The 16,883-nt window shown below is 40.1% G+C and overlaps 2 protein-coding genes across 4 annotated transcripts in view; one reads left to right on the plus strand and one right to left on the minus strand.

Moving 5' to 3' along the window:
• galnt14 (UDP-N-acetyl-alpha-D-galactosamine:polypeptide N-acetylgalactosaminyltransferase 14 (GalNAc-T14)) overlaps positions 1–10,312 on the minus strand; it is a 105,604-nt gene extending 95,292 nt beyond the window's left edge. Inside the window, exon 1 of the mRNA XM_021612019.2 lies at positions 9,910–10,312. Within this exon, the coding sequence (XP_021467694.2) occupies positions 9,910–10,041 (132 nt within the window). The 5' untranslated portion in view covers positions 10,042–10,312. The remainder of the gene's footprint in view (positions 1–9,909) is intronic.
• Positions 10,313–12,829: 2,517 nt separating this feature from the next.
• The window catches only part of LOC110529639 (EH domain-containing protein 3), a 37,215-nt gene continuing 33,161 nt past the window's right edge, over positions 12,830–16,883 (plus strand). The window contains exons 1-2 of one of the 3 annotated variants that reach the window (XM_036985056.1): positions 12,830–13,015; positions 13,436–13,633. In XM_036985056.1, coding sequence (XP_036840951.1) covers positions 13,014–13,015; positions 13,436–13,633 — 200 coding nt within the window. In that variant the 5' untranslated portion in view covers positions 12,830–13,013. Of the gene's footprint in view, positions 13,634–16,883 lie in introns of all 3 variants that reach the window. The other 2 variants (XM_036985055.1, XM_036985057.1) reach the window with 2 other exon arrangements.

Genomic DNA, 16,883 nt, shown 5'->3' on the forward strand with positions numbered 1-16,883 from the left:
GAGGTTATCAAAGCGACAGCGGCCAACAGACAGAACAACTAATAACTGGAACGCTTCCTCTGTGGACACAGGTCTGGAAGTGTTATTTTCGTAGCTGGGAAAGAAATTGGCTGAAAGGCAATAAGCTGAATAGCCCCCATATTAACTGAATTCACAGAAATGTGCCAGAACCCATGCATCAAGGTGTATAGACATTGTGCACCTCTAAATCTCAGATTCAGGCTGTGTTTGAGCAGAGATAAATCGTCTGGGCTTTCATAAACTGGATAAAGTTAGAAGAAATTCCCATATTTATTCTGTCTTGAAAAATAAACTGTTGATCACATGAAAGTAACATACATGTTCATATTCAGTAATTGTTAACACTTTTTAACATGGCATAAACTACAACTTTATTACATGGTTATAAATGTATCCTTAATTATCAGACAAACAACAACAATCCATGAAAGTGGATTTCATTTGAACTTATCTTATCATTCTCTATAAAACCTCTTTGAGGTTTGATTCATATGTGAGACCTTCTACATGAATCATCTATGATCTAATTCTGCTTACAGTACATACACACTATGAAAGCTCAATGTGTGCAGATGTCGGATCTTAAAATAGTCCTACAGCAACAGGAATGTGAATTATTATGTGGATTATAATTAATGGATATTTTTGTAGGGGTTGATACGTTTTTCGTAACGGAAAACCAAGTGTGAAAGATTACAAACATCAGAAGCCTTTTTTAACCTCAAATACACTACAAGTTTAAAATGTCATGCATTTTCCTGCAACAGGGTGATCAAATTAAGATCCTACATCTGTAGCAGCTAGGGCTGTAGCGGTCACAAAATGTTGTTAGCCGGTGATTGTCAAGCAAATAACTGTTGGTCTCAGTTATTTGTCAAGCAAATAACTGTTGGAATTCAGTATCATTGAACGCGAAGCCCGACAACCACCGAAACATCTATTCTATAACGATATGAATGAATGTCACTCTGAACTATCCATTTGAACCACGACAGAGAGAGGGCGGACAGACACTCCAACAGAAACAAACTTTTCAACAGAGATCCCGATGACACACGGAGCATAAATACAGTGCCTTGCGAAAGTATTCGGCCCCCTTGAACTTTGTGACCTTTTGCCACATTTCAGGCTTCAAACATAAAGATATAAAACTGTATTTTTTGTGAAGAATCAACAACAAGTGGGACACAATCATGAAGTGGAACGACATTTATTGGATATTTCAAACTTTTTTAACAAATCAAAAACTGAAAAATTGGGCGTGCAAAATTATTCAGCCCCCTTAAGTTAATACTTTGTAGCGCCACCTTTTGCTGCGATTACAGCTGTAAGTCGCTTGGGGTATGTCTCTATCAGTTTTGCACATCGAGAGACTGACATTTTTTCCCATTCCTCCTTGCAAAACAGCTCGAGCTCAGTGAGGTTGGATGGAGAGCATTTGTGAACAGCAGTTTTCAGTTCTTTCCACAGATTCTCGATTGGATTCAGGTCTGGACTTTGACTTGGCCATTCTAACACCTGGATATGTTTATTTTTGAACCATTCCATTGTAGATTTTGCTTTATGTTTTGGATCATTGTCTTGTTGGAAGACAAATCTCCGTCCCAGTCTCAGGTCTTTTGCAGAATCCATCAGGTTTTCTTCCAGAATGGTCCTGTATTTGGCTCCATCCATCTTCCCATCAATTTTAACCATCTTCCCTGTCCCTGCTGAAGAAAAGCAGGCCCAAACCATGATGCTGCCACCACCATGTTTGACAGTGGGGATGGTGTGTTCAGGGTGATGAGCTGTGTTGCTTTTACGCCAAACATAACGTTTTGCATTGTTGCCAGAAAGTTCAATTTTGGTTTCATCTGACCAGAGCACCTTCTTCCACATGTTTGGTGTGTCTCCCAGGTGGCTTGTGGCAAACTTTAAACAACACTTTTTTATGGATATCTTTAAGAAATGGCTTTCTTCTTGCCACTCTTCCATAAAGGCCAGATTTGTGCAATATACGACTGATTGTTGTCCTATGGACAGAGTCTCCCACCTCAGCTGTAGATCTCTGCAGTTCATCCAGAGTGATCATGGGCCTCTTGGCTGCATCTCTGATCAGTCTTCTCCTTGTATGAGCTGAAAGTTTAGAGGGACGGCCAGGTCTTGGTAGATTTGCAGTGGTCTGATACTCCTTCCATTTCAATATTATCGCTTGCACCGTGCTCCTTGGGATGTTTAAAGCTTGGGAAATCTTTTTGTATCCAAATCCGGCTTTAAACTTCTTCACAACATTATCTCGGACCTACGTGGTGTGTTCCTTGTTCTTCATGATGCTCTCTGCGCTTTTAACGGACCTCTGAGACTATCACAGTGCAGGTGCATTTATACGGAGACTTGATTACACACAGGTGTATTGTATTTACCATCATTAGTCATTTAGGTCAACATTGGATCATTCAGAGATCCTCACTGAACTTCTGGAGAGAGTTTGCTGCACTGAAAGTAAACGGGCTGAATAATTTTGCACGCCCAATTTTTCAGTTTTTGATTTGTTAAAAAAGTTTGAAATATCCAATAAATGTCGTTCCACTTCATGATTGTGTCCCACTTGTTGTTGATTCTTCACAAAAAAAATACAGTTTTATATCTTTATGTTTGAAGCCTGAAATGTGGCAAAAGGTCGCAAAGTTCAAGGGGGCCGAATACTTTCGCAAGGCACTGTATAGTAAGCCTATAGAAAGCTGATGGGATCCTCCTCTTTTTATTAGTGGCCGTCACTCTGTTTTTTCGCGCAATTGCATAGCCTCTTGAAATGTTGCGCAACATGAGCTCATGGGCCCTCATGAAATGCTTGATTAGATTGATGTCAGAGTGATTAGAGGGCCAATAAAGTGCAGGGTCCCAGGCAGTTCCCAGATCTAAAGCCATCCATTCAACACCCCCAATTTTGTCATGTAAATACCAACGGTGACAAGTTAGAGTTTATTCCTTTCACTCAAGTGTGTGATCCCTCTGCACTGTCTTCCTCACTGACTCCTGATGAAATCAGATGCTTTCGCATAAATGACTACATAAAATATAAATGGTTATATTTGTTCTCTGTCACTACTCTTTGGAACTTAGCTTGCTCTGTCTGTCTAGCGCACCGAGGAAAAACCCTAATAGCAGTACTGACTAAATAAGATTGATAGCTCAATTCTTGGGAGATAAAGGTGAAAATGACAAATGAGCAGTAAAACCGACCTTTTTGTAGCATTATAGAAAAACACATTGGTTACAATTGACAGCCCATTTAGAATTCATGTATATCATTTTTAAATAGTCTAGATAGAATCCCATCAGTCCTGTTTGAATGTTTCAGCATTTCAGCAGCAATATGTTTTTGTGCCATTGCAATGCTATATGGGTGTGAAGGTTATCATCATGCAGGCAATGTGTGTGTGTGTGTGTGTCTGTGCGCATGAGGATGGTCTGATTTATTGATCTGCTCCTCATAATAGGGGGAATTACTCCTCAGGGCAGGGTAATCACTGCAAAACAGCCCGATCACAGCACTTAGCTAAGAGTAACAGTCTAATAGTGTCTGCTAAAGCAATTTCTTTCAATATCATACTGGGAATAGCAAAATGATTAACTAACACGTATTAAATGAGGCGTGCTACTGTTTTTCTCTTAGCAGGAGGCGGGTTTTGTGGAACACTCTGAGAGTAAATGATAAAAAGGACACTGCATATTTTGCTAAGTGTTTAAGTGTTTTCATAGTTCCTTCAGTAGCTTCCATTCAGGAGGCCTGAGGAGCCATATAAAAACACAAGCTGCTGTTGATCCTTAGAAGCTACATTAACCTTTAGGTCTTTCACTGGGTGTACTGTGATCACATGTTATCCACAGTACACAAGGCTTACAATAACACTCACGTTTTACTCTTACTGTCCAAATGTCACGTCAGAGAAAATGAAAGACCTTGTGCACAAAGACAGGCATGTAATATGTTTCAGCCCAAAATGATGTTCAGACACAAGCCAAGCGTTGTCTTTACACAAACACGTCTTAAGACAACTAGTGCATCCTCTCTTCAGCTACTGTGTAATCACAAACACTCGCTCTCTCTCTCCAAGATGACTCAATATCACACAGTTAGAGTCCCTCCACAGTAATCCTTGCACATTCTTATAACACCTACTGTACCAATCTTGAAGATCTTTTGGAGCAATCCTTATGTGTAAAACATCTTCATTCCAACCCTCAGTTTCAGTTATTTTTATCCTCAGAACTAATTTTCTTTCTCCCTCGTTGCTTTATCAGAGATGGGAAAAAGGACAAAAATTACTTTTCATACAAGGCAGAAAACTCAGAATTCCAAACGTGTAGACTAGAGCATTTGGGGGTCATTGGCATTGTGAGACACAAGCTGAACACAGTGATTGGAACATCTATCTTGTTTGCTCACCAGGCGGGAGCTCCATTGGAAACAGACACGATTTATGAAAATAACTCAGATGTTGAGAGCTGAAGGAATGGGAATGAGCTGGTAAGGTTTTTTTGTTGTCGAGAAAAATAGAAGTCAGTAAGAATAATAAAAATAAAAACAGACATAAAAACTACCCAATTATCCTATGGCTACATACAGGATATTATTCTCCATCCACAGCTCCAGGCGAGTCTCAACCACATTCAAAGCACTGTACAGAATAGTGTGCTGCTGAAATGACACACATAACGAGGTCAAATTAATAATAAAAGCCTGGCGGCACACAGCTGGTTCAGAGAAAGAGTACATTGTTGGGGATGGAAAGACTTAGCTAGACACCCTATTGGATGCGTGCTTCGTGCTGCAACAGCTCCCAATCTGGAGTTGAAAAAACTGCATCAGGAATAGCTCAAAGACCCCCAAAAGACAGAGCTTGAGGGGGAGAGAAACTGCTGTGTTCTTCAAAGGAAGGATGAATCCATGTTCTTCTACGGATATAGGCAGTCTGTAGCTTTTATTGATCACAAAGCAGCTAGGTAAACAAACCTACATGGTGAAAGTACACTGAGTTGGACTATTGCATTTGTATTTGAATGACAGATACACACAATATCCAGTACCAGTCCAAAGTTTGGACACACCTACCCAGGTGACTCATGAAGCTGGTTGAGAGGATGCCAAAAGTGTGCAAAGCTGTCATCAAGACAAAGGGTGACTACTTTGAAGAATCTAAAATCTAAAATCTATTTAGATTTGTTTAACACTTTTTTTGGTTACTACATGATTCCATATGCGTTAATTCATAGTTTTGATGTCTTTGCTATTATTATACAATGTAGAAAATAGTAAACATAGAGAAAAACCCTAGAATGAGTAGGTGTGTCCAAACTTTTGACTGGTGCTGCATGTTTTATTATCTGTGTAGCAGCATTTGCCACATTACCCCTTTTTATTCCCTGTTCACTCCATGTAGCTTCCTCCAGTAACCACGAGCACAACTGTTCCTTGATTTTAACTGGCGGCTTTATTCTGTAGTTTTAGTCAGAATTATCACCTTCCGTGAGAACTATAAAGTAAATGAAAATACATTTAAGCACACTCTTACAACCTTCTTGTCTTACGAGTGACTTATTAGCTTGGTATAACTCTGAAGTGCTTACATACATAAACAGTTTCGGCGGAGCTATAACAGTATCAGATTAAACACATGAATAAAGGAAAAACACCTCATTGGCTGCTTATTACAGAAGGGAGGAAATCAAATCTTCACACTTATTATTACTGGGATGATTTCACACTTCATCCTTAATTATTATAAAGTTACCATTCTAACATACAAACTTCAACCTTCATGAACTACACCCGAAGATATGAAAACTTAACTAACACAGCGTGGGATTGCCTTCACTCCAGAGGTGTGCTGCTACGATAATAATACCCGTTACAACAGTTCTTAGCCATGTTGTTCCGCTTGTCTTGTCATTTCCCCCGCATAGCGAACGCGTAAACAATTCCAACAAAAATACAATGACATAGACTTACAGGTTAATTGTCAGTTACACTCCACAAATCATTTTTTTCAACCCTTCAACCCATAACTCAGCTTCTTGAAAATAGATTTATTGAATGTATTTCAATATTTTCCCCCACATTGACACTGCTCTGCATGAGCATTCCAACTCCAGAACCCCAAACAAAAGTTCTTCTTCAGTTGATAGAGGCCCCTCTAGCATTTTGACACTGAATCAATCAAGCCAGACTTGAGTGCCTACTTCACATGTCTAATTCCACCATTCAGCTCCTACACTGAAAAGCACTCACTTGCTCATTGACACTAAGCATTTGCCGTGGACAACTTTACAAAACCCAGCATATATACCAGAATAACTGGCCAACAAAACATAATGAAATCTGTCTTCTGCACTCCAACAAAACAAATGTTGAAGTCAAGGGGAAAAGTGAAAATAGTTTCATTAAAGCTGACTTTGTATAATGAACGAAAATTTAAACGCAACATGAAAAGTATTGGTCCCATGTTTCATGACCTGAAATAAAAGATCCCAGAAATGTTCCATATGCACAAAAAGCTTATTTCTCTCAAATGTTGGGCACAAATTTGTTTACATCCCTGTTAGTGAACATTTCTCCTTCGACAAAATAATCCATCCACCTGACAGGTGTAGCATATAAAGAAGCAGATTAAACAGCATGATCTTTACACAGGTGCGCCTTGTGCTGGGGACAATAAAAGGCCACTCTAAAATAAAGGTTGACCGATTAATCGGAATGGCCGATTAATTAGGGCCGATTTCAAGTTTTCATAACAATCGGAAATCTGTATTTTTGGGAGCCGATTTTTTAAATGTTTTTAACAATATTTTTTAAATACCTTTATTTAACTAGGCAAGTCAGTTAAGAACACATTCTTATTTTCAATGACAGCCTAGGAACGGTGGGTTAACTGCCTTGTTCAGGGGCAGAACAACAGATTTTCACCTTGTCAGCTCGGGAGATCCAATCTTGCAACCTTACAGTTAACTAGTCCAACGCAATAATGACCTGCCTCTCTCTCGTTGCACTCCACAAGGAGACTGCCTGTTACGCGAATGCAGTAAGCCAAGGTAAGTTGTTAGCTAGCATTAAACTTATCTTATAAAAAACAATCAATCATAATCACTAGTTAACTACACATGGTTGAGGATATTACTAGATATTATCTAGCGTGCCCTGCGTTGCATATAATCTGACTGAGCATACAAGTATCCAAGTATCTGACTGAGTGGTGGTAGGCAGAAGCAGGCACGTAAACATTCATTCAAACAGCACTTTCGTGCATTTTGCCAGCAGCTCTTCGTTGTGCAACAAGCATTGCGCTGTTTGTGACTTCAAGCCTATCAACTCCCGAGATGAGGCTGGTGTAACCAAAGTGAAATGGCTAGCTAGTTAGCGCGTGCTAATAGCGTTTCAAACGTCACTAGCTCTGAGCCTTCTAGTAGTTGTTCCCCTTGCTCTGCATGGGTAACGCTGCTTCGATTGTGGCTGTTGTCGTTGTGTTGCTGGTTCGAGCCAGGGAGGAGTGAGGAGAGGGACGGAAGCTATACTGTTACACTGGCAATACTAAAGTGCCTATAAGAACATCCAATATTCAAAGGTTAATGAAATACAAATGGTATAGAGGGAAATAGTCCTATAATTCCTATAATAACTACAACCTAAAACTTCTTACCTGGGAATATTGAAGACTCATGTTAAAAGGAACCACCAGCTTTCATATGTTCTCATGTTCTGAGCAAGGAACTGAAACGTTAGCTTTCTTACATAGCACATATTGCACTTTTACTTTCTTCTCCAACACTTTGTTTTTGCATTATTTAAACCAAATTGAACATGATCCATTATTTACTTGAGGCTAAATTGATTTTATTGATGTATTATATTAAGTTAAAATAAGTGTTCATTCAATATTGTTGTAATTGTCATTATTACAAATAAAAAAATAGACCGATTAATCGTATCGGCTTTTTTGGTCCTCCAATAATCGGTATCGGCGTTGAAAAATCATAATCGGTCGACCTCTACTCTAAAAGGTGCTGTTTTGTTACACAACACAATGCCACAGATGTCTCAAGTTTTGAGGGAGCATGCAATTGACATTCTGACTGCAGGAATGAACACCAGAGCTGTTGCCAAATAATTGTGTTCATTTCTCTACCACAAGCCACCGCCAATGTCGTTTTAGAGAATTTGGCAGTACGTTAAACTGGCCTAACATCCGCAGACCACGTGTAACCACGCCAGCCCAGTACCTCCACATCCAGCTTCTTCACTTGCAAGATTGTCTGAGAACAGCCACCTGGACAGCTGATGAAACTGAGGAGAACTTCTGTCTGGGGAAAAACTAATTCTGATTGGCTGGGCCTGGCTCCCCAGTGGGTGGACCAGGTGCCCAAGTCAAATCAAATCAAACTTTATTTGTGACATGCGCCGAATACAACATGTGTAGACCTTACTGTGAAACGCTTACTTACAAGCCCTCAACCAACAATGCAGTTCAAGAAAGAGATAAGAAAATATTTACCAAATAAACTAAAGTAAAAAATAATAAAAAGTAACACAATAAAATAACAATAACAAGGCTATATACAGGGGGTACCGGTACCGAGTCAATGCGGGGGTACAGGTTAGTCGAGGTAATTTGTACATTGAAGTGACTATGCATAGATAATAAACAGCGAGTAGCAGCAGTGTACAAAACAAATGGAGGGGGGGTTGGTCAATGTTTATGACTTGGGTGACTGGAGTCTCTGACAATTTTTTGGGCTTTCCTCTGGCACCGCCTAGTATATAGCTCCTGGATGGCAGGAAGCTTGGCCCCAGTGCTGTACTGGGCCATATGCACTACCCTCTGTAGCGCCTTATCAGGCAGTGACACATCCTATGCCCAGGCTGTGCCCCTTCCCAGTCATGTGAAATCCATAGATTAGGGTCTAATGAATTAATTTCAATTCAACTGCAACTAAGTAAAATCGTTAAAATTGTTGCATGTTGTGTTTATTTTTTTGTTCCGTATAAAATAGGAGTAATACGCACGGAAATGTGTGCGCTGTAAAAGGTTTCACCTTTTATGGCTATAATTGGTAGATGTATTATTATTCCATCACATTATGTTCATCAGTTCACACAGGGACCACATATTACAAGTCAATTACTGAACCTCTTGAATGGTTAATGCTGAATTTTCAGACAAGAGTAGGTTACAGAACAGAAAGACTAATAGGCATAAATCTTTGGTTATGCTTTAAATTATTTTATCGAGGCTTTAAGAAATGCAAGTATTTGAGGAATTCATTATATCAGTGTTTAATAAATTGTGTAGTAGCCTACACTTTAGTGAAACTTTTGTTCATACCAATTTAGTGAGCGTCTGACTGTTCTTTGTGAACGTGGCATTACACATATCAGATGTTTATGCAGTTATATATTCTAGGATTATTTATACAGTATCTTCGTTTCTGTTCGGAATGTACAGAAAGCGCATCTAAACCTCAATTTGCAAACTCATTATAACCAATTGAAACGGCACTTTGTAATACATACTGTATGGTATGGGATGGACACATTCAGTCAACCCGAATAAAAAAAGTTAGAAACAACTGGTTGTTGGCTAATGTGCAAACTTCTAGAAAGCAATGTAGAGCAGAAGCCGTGATACACTGTAAGACGACACCTGAGTGGAAATTCTGACACCCTCTCGAGCCTAAATATTTTGTTTTACAGAGACACACGCAAACATAGCCTACATGTTACCTGCGCGCACTCATGCACTTGGTCCGAGTTTAGCCTGCACTATTGCTAAATGCATAGGAACTTATATTACCTGCATGTGGGATATAGCTTAGATGCGATGATACAGGATAAGGAAAGATAGTGCTGCTTACCTGTCTGTACTGTGCGTCTTTGGTGCCCAGGTCTGATACTTGCTGCCTACTTAGGAGTATCAAATACAGTAGTGCAGCAGTCCAACAAAGCACCACCAGAGCCAAAGTCAGTTTTCGAGAAAGCCGTTTCATTTTCCTATGAGTTCCTGGAGCAGATATCGCCCCTTTATTGGCGGGGCAACCTACGAGAAGCACATTTCTAGGAAAGTAGGTTCTGGAGACGTGCTTTTGCGCTCTACCCTCATTCTCTGGTTCTCTTTTCGAACGCTGCACGTCCGCTTGCTCCAGACGCGTGCACAATGACTGCCCTGGTTGCGAGATTCTCTATGACCGAACTGATAGCTAAGCTGTGCGCTATGACTCGCTGGAGCTACGAGGTACGACACTTGATGCCGTCCAGTTTGAACAAAATCAGAGGTTGGCGGGGTACCTATAATATCCGAATTGGTTTAGCACCACCTACCGAGCAAATCATAATGTACAAGGATTTGTAGTATATTCTACTTCCAATGCTTATATCAATAGAACTTGATTCCACCCAATTTAACGGATATAGTCTTTAATTACTTATGTAGCCTAGTTCAGCTCCAGTTTTTGTGTTTTTCCAGAGTTATACGGAAGCCTATTATAATACTGGTGATAACACAGGTGAGGTGAGGTGTGGTTACAGAAGACTAATAGAATAGAATATAATAGAAAATAGAATCGATCTTTATCGACAATTCAGTGGGTTTGGGCATAGGCTAGGGCCTACTTCTTTAGTCTTCAGATACACATGCATTCGCCACTCTGCATTTTAAACTTGTACATATTATACTGTACTTTTGATATTGTCTAATCACACTAAGATGTACTTCTAGAGGGAACTTCTAGACTTAAATAATAAAACGCTAATGGATCACACAAATATTGTCTTGTTACACCATCTAGTTACACCATCTAGTGGTAGTCAGTCCTCGAATAATCCTTAAACCATTATATAAACTAGTGTAGGCCTAAATGTAGTCCAGTAGGTGTCATACTGGTATGTAAAATAGACTGTAAGGAGAAGGATAGACACTGAGTTTACAAACATTGGGTCACCTTCCTAATATTGAGTTTCTCCCCCTTTTGCCATCAGAACAGCTTCAATTCATTGAGGCATGGATTCTACAAGGTGTCGAAAGCGTTCCACAGGGATGCTGGCCAATTTTGACTCCAATGCGTCAAGTTGGCTAGTTATGCCTTGTGAGGTGGCCCATTTTTGATATACAGGGAAAACTGTTGAACGTGAAAATCCCAGCAGCATTGCTGTTATTTACACACACAAACTGCTGTACCCTGTTCAAAGTCACTTAATATTTTATCTTGCCCATTCACCATCTGAAGTGGAGAAGGTGGAAAGTTTTAAGTTCCTCAGCGTACACATCATGGACAAACTGAAATGGCCACCCACACAGACAGCTTGGTGAAGAAGGCGCAACAGCGCCTTTTCAACCTCAGGAAGCTGAAGAAATTTGGCTTGTCACCAAAAACACTCACAAACCTTTACATATGCACAATCGAGAGCATCCTGTCGGGCTGTATCACCGCCTGGTACGGCAACTGCTCTGACCCACAACCGCAAGGGCAAACTACCTGCCCTCCAGGACACCTATAGCACCCAATGTCAAAGGAAGGTCAAAAAGATCATCAAGGACAACAACCACTGCCTGTTCACCCCACAATCATCCAGAAGGCCAGGTCAGTACAGTTGCATCAAAGCTGCGACTGAGAGACTGAAAAACAGCTTCTATCTCAAGGCCATCAGACTGTTTAACAGCCATCACTAACATAGTGGCTGCTGCCAACATACAGACTCAAATCTCTTGCCACTTTAATACATTTTATAAATGGAGGTATCACTAGTCACTTTAAATAACGCCACTTTAACAATGTCTACATATCCTACATTACTCATCTCATATGTATATATTGTATTCTATACCATCTACTGCATCTTGCCTATGCTGCACGGTCATCGCTCATCCATATATTTATATGTACATATTTTTATTCATCCCTTTACATTTGTGTGTATAAGGTAGTCGTTGTGAATTTGTTAGAATTCTTGTTAGATATTACTGCATTGTCGGAACTAGAAGCACAAGCCTTTCGCTACACTCGCATTAACATCTGCTAACCACATGTATGTGACCAATAAAATGTGATTTGTTTTGATTTGAATGGCACACATACACAATCCATGTCTCAATTGTCTCAGGGCTTAACATTCCTTCTATAACCTGTCTCCTTCCCTTCATCTACACTGAGTGAATTGTATTTAACAAGTGACATCAACAATGGATCATAGCTTTCACCTGTCAGTCTATGTCATGGAAAGAGCAGGTGTTCCTAATGTTTTGTTCACTCAGTGTATGTCCTACTATGGCGCTGGCCTTCTACCCCCTCTCTCCAAATTTGGACAAAGCTACGACTTTTGACATCACTGTAGGCTACATTCTACACTGTAGACCTACCATACACTTGAGACAAATTGTTGTATCCTCTCTTCTATTTGTACTTCCGTCATACCCTCCATCATTTGTGGACTGCATCATCAGTACACCTTTTGTAGCACTTTTGTGAACATTTTATTAAAATATTGTTTTAAGTTTTTTATAAAAAATATATAAATACATCAAATGACATAAGCAATATAATGTATGCGTAGGTATATGAAAATGTTGACATAGTACTTTTCTATTTTTCTTGGTATGTAGCGATTTCGATGTAATTACGCCTTGCTGGTTACTCTGTATTACCGCTAGAGGAGCACCAACAATGGAATGGATAGATTCAACTTGTCCCTCATCCGCAAATATGGCGCTGCCATCACTGCCTTCAGTCGTTGTAATACTGGGAGGGGCTTTGCCAGTAGTTGGGCATTTCCTTTCGGATCAGGTTTCGTTGTCAGACAGGCATTTAAATCTGCTGCAGTAACGAAGCCGGGGAAGCCGCACAACATTCTACGCAGCAGTAGGAATAGTGCTTTATTATAGCTCATTTGTTGTTTCTTCATTTGACTCGAGAAAGGTCTATTATTTAGGACAGTATTTTGAAGCTTCAACCGCTTCAGTATTCAAATGTAAGACGATATCACAATTTGACAGCTAAGCTTGATACGTGCATCATTTTTGGAATTCCTCTACAGCTTGAATGAAAATCGTGCATTATAGCTGTGATATGAAAATATGCATGTAGAAATGATTTAGAATCGCTAGTATGTGTCTAGTTAATTAGCTGGCTTATAGTCGTCTGAATGCATCTGTGTCTCGTGTTTGGCTTGTAAGGACTTGAGGAACGAACGCTTCCGTTGAAGGATGTGTCTGCATATAGTTTGATTGAAAGGAAAAACAAACCATCTACTAAATCAATGACAAAGAGATCCTCCGAATTATTTGAATAGAAGACTAGAATAGAAATAGAAAAATAGAGATCTCTATACAGTATAAGGTTGTCCATTATCGAATTGCATCATGTTCAGCTGGTTGGGTACCGATGACAGGAGGAAGAAGGATCCTGAGGTCTTTCAGACAGTCAGCGATGGCCTCAAGAAGCTCTACAAAACCAAATTGTTGCCATTGGAGGAACACTACAAATTCCACGAGTTCCACTCGCCCGCCTTAGAGGATGCCGACTTTGACAACAAACCCATGGTTCTCCTTGTGGGGCAGTATTCCACTGGAAAGACCAGCTTCATACGGTAGGTCTGTGTTTGAAATGTCACTGGTAGGTACTTTGCTTGCCGGTCAGTGGGCCAAAACACTAGTGAGTTATGGTCTGATATGCAAACAGAGGGGACATGAAATGCATGGCAGACACACTGCATATTCACAGCTTGCTGCAAAAATTAGCTATTATTGAACAACAAAAATTATCCAAGGGAGATAAATGTGTTAGTTTTTGGGTTGACTGGATGGTTGTCTGGGTTGCAGTTCAACCTTGGGCAGACACAGGTCAAATATTGACACAGTACTCTGACTTGAGAAGAGGGATAACACATTCCAACAGACAAAAAGGCTTTCCTGGTTATATGGCATTCACCTGGTACTGTATAGATGATTTTACACAAATATATAAGTAGATTATGGGAATCTAGTGTTATCATATGTTATTATCATTGGTGTAAAGTACTTAAGAAAAAAGTACTGTTTAAGTATTCTTTTTTTTTTGTATCTGTACTTTTCTTTAGTATTTTATATTTTTGACAACTTTTACATCACTACATTCCTGAAGAAAAGAATGTACTTTTTCCTCCTTACATTTTCCCTGACACCCAAAAGTACTCGTTACATTTTCAATGCTTAGCAGGACATGAAAAGTATCCAATGTTCAAGAGAACATCCCTAGTCATCCCTACTGCCTCTGATCTGGTGGACTCAGTAAACACAAATGCTTTGTTTGTAAATTATGTCTGAGTATTGGAGTGTGCCCCTTGCTATCCGTAAATAAAGAAAAAACTAGAAAATTGTGCCGCCTGGGTTGCTTAATGTAATGAATTTGAAATGATTTATGTTTACTTTGACTTTTGATACTTAAGTATATTTTTGCAATTACATTTACTTTTGATACTTAAGTATATTTTAAACCAAATACTTTTAGACATTTACTCAAATAGTATTTTACTGGGTGACTTTCACTTTTACTTGAGTCATTTTCTATTAAGGTACTTTAACTGAAGTATGACAATTGTGTGCTTTTTCCACCACTTGTTATTATATGGTTATAGATATCATCCCATAATTCTCATTTTATGATTACATGTTGCTCTTCTCCAGCCTCTCCAACCTCGTGTGTTTGTATATGGGAGGGGTTGGGAAAATAATCAGAGGACACATTTCCATCTCATATGGACTAACGCTTCGAACACACCGACGGCGTCGTTGCGCAAAACAGTACGCAGCATCATCTGGATATGTGTGCAACAAAGTTCAACATTCACCTTCTGCTACCATTTCTGTCAAGCTGTCAAAGCATACAGTTTGACGCATACGTTCTATAAATCCAACGTATGCACCACACCGAATGCATTGAAACTGCCTCTGCAACACAATGCTGCATGGCAAACGCAGCGTTTCATTGGAAATGAATGTAATTCTGGTGTACCAAAATGCAATGCCGCTGTCGGTGTGTTCAAAATACACTACATGACCAAAAGTTTGTGGACACCTGCTCGTTGAACATCTCATTCCAAAATCATGGGCATTAATATGGAGTTGGTCCCCCATTAGCTTCTATAACAGCCTCCTCTCTTCTGGGAAGGATTTCCACTAGATGATGGAATATTGCTGCAGGGACTTGCTTCCATTCGGCCACAAGAGCATTATTGAGGTCGGACACTAATGTTGGGCGATTAGGCCTGGCTCGCAGTCGGTTTTCCAATTCATCCTAAAGGTGTTCTATGGGGTTGAGGTCAGGGCTCTATGTAGGCCAGTCAAGTTATTTCACACCAATCTCGAAAAACGATTTCTGTATGGACCTCCCTTTGTGCATGGGGGCATTGTCATGCTGAAACAAGAAAGGGTCATCCCCAAACTGTTGTCACAATGTTGGAAGCACAGACTCTTCTAGAATGTCATTGTATGCTGTAGCGTTAAGATTTCCCTTCACTGGAATTAAGGGGCCTAGCCCAAACCATGTAAAACAGCCCCAGACCATTATTCCTCTTCCACCAAACATTACAGTTGGCACTATGCATTGGGGCAGGTAGCATTTCTCCTGGAATCTGCCAAACCCAGATTAATCCGTCGGACTGCCAGATGGTGAAGCGTGATTCATCACCCCCAGAGAACGCGTTTCCACTGCTCCAGAGTCCAATGGCAGTGAGCTTTACACCACTCCAGCCGACACTTGGCATTGTGCATGGTGATCTTAGGCTTGTATGCAGCTGCTCGGCCATGGAAACCCATTTCATGTTGCTCCTGGTGAATAGTTCTTGCGCTAACTGCTTCCAGAGACAATTTGGAACTCGGTAGTGAGTGTTGCGACTTAGGACATATGATTTTTACCCGCTACCCACTTCAGCACTCGTGGTCTGGCTGTGTGCTCGATTTTATACACCTGTCAGCAACGGGTGTGGCTGAAATAGCCAAATCCACTAATTTTAAGTGGTGTCCACATAATTGTGGTATATATAGTGTATATCTTCTCTTATCTTACACTAATTAGCCGCATCAATTTTCCCTTGTAGTCGCAGCCCAAACACAGGAATGTCAGCTACTCCAATGATTTGTCTGCAAACTTGTCCATGACCATCAAACAGATCATGTTTCCATGCTAAATTCCAACATTTCCCTATGGACTGCTTAATGGTATTCCGACCATCCCACTTAGTGCTCATCAAAGGAATACAAGGGCAGATGCAAAAACATTGGACCTAAAAGCAAGTGTTATGGTCTCTCTGAGCCTATGACAAAGCACACTTTGTTTTGAAGATGGGAGGCTAGAATTAAATCGAGCTTCCATGCAGTGAAGGTCACTCATTTGATCTAATAACGGTCACCATGACTGCCAGCCAAACATGCCAAATATAGAACTATGAATTAAATAACATTTTTACCCCCAGAGTAACAGCATGGGAACTCTATGCATGTCTAGACTTTAACCACTGAACATTTTTCTTTCCTAACATGCAACAATTTCAAAAACTTTACTGTTACAGTCCATGTAAGGAAATCAGTCAATTGAAATAAATTCATTAGGCCCAAATCTATGGATTTCACATATGCATCTGTTGGTCACAGATACCCAGAGCATGGGTCAGAAAATCAGTCAGTATCTGGTGTGACCACCATTTGCCTCATGCAGCGTGACACATCTACTTTGCATAGAGTTGATCAGGCTGTTGACTCTGGCCTGTGTAATGTTGTCCCACTCCTCTTCAATGGCTGTGCGAAGTTGCTGGATATTGGCGGGAACTGGAACATGCTGTCGTACATATCGATCCAGAGCAT

This window comes from Oncorhynchus mykiss, chromosome 8 (genome assembly GCF_013265735.2).
Source record: "Oncorhynchus mykiss isolate Arlee chromosome 8, USDA_OmykA_1.1, whole genome shotgun sequence".
In the NCBI taxonomy this organism is placed as follows: domain Eukaryota; kingdom Metazoa; phylum Chordata; class Actinopteri; order Salmoniformes; family Salmonidae; genus Oncorhynchus; species Oncorhynchus mykiss.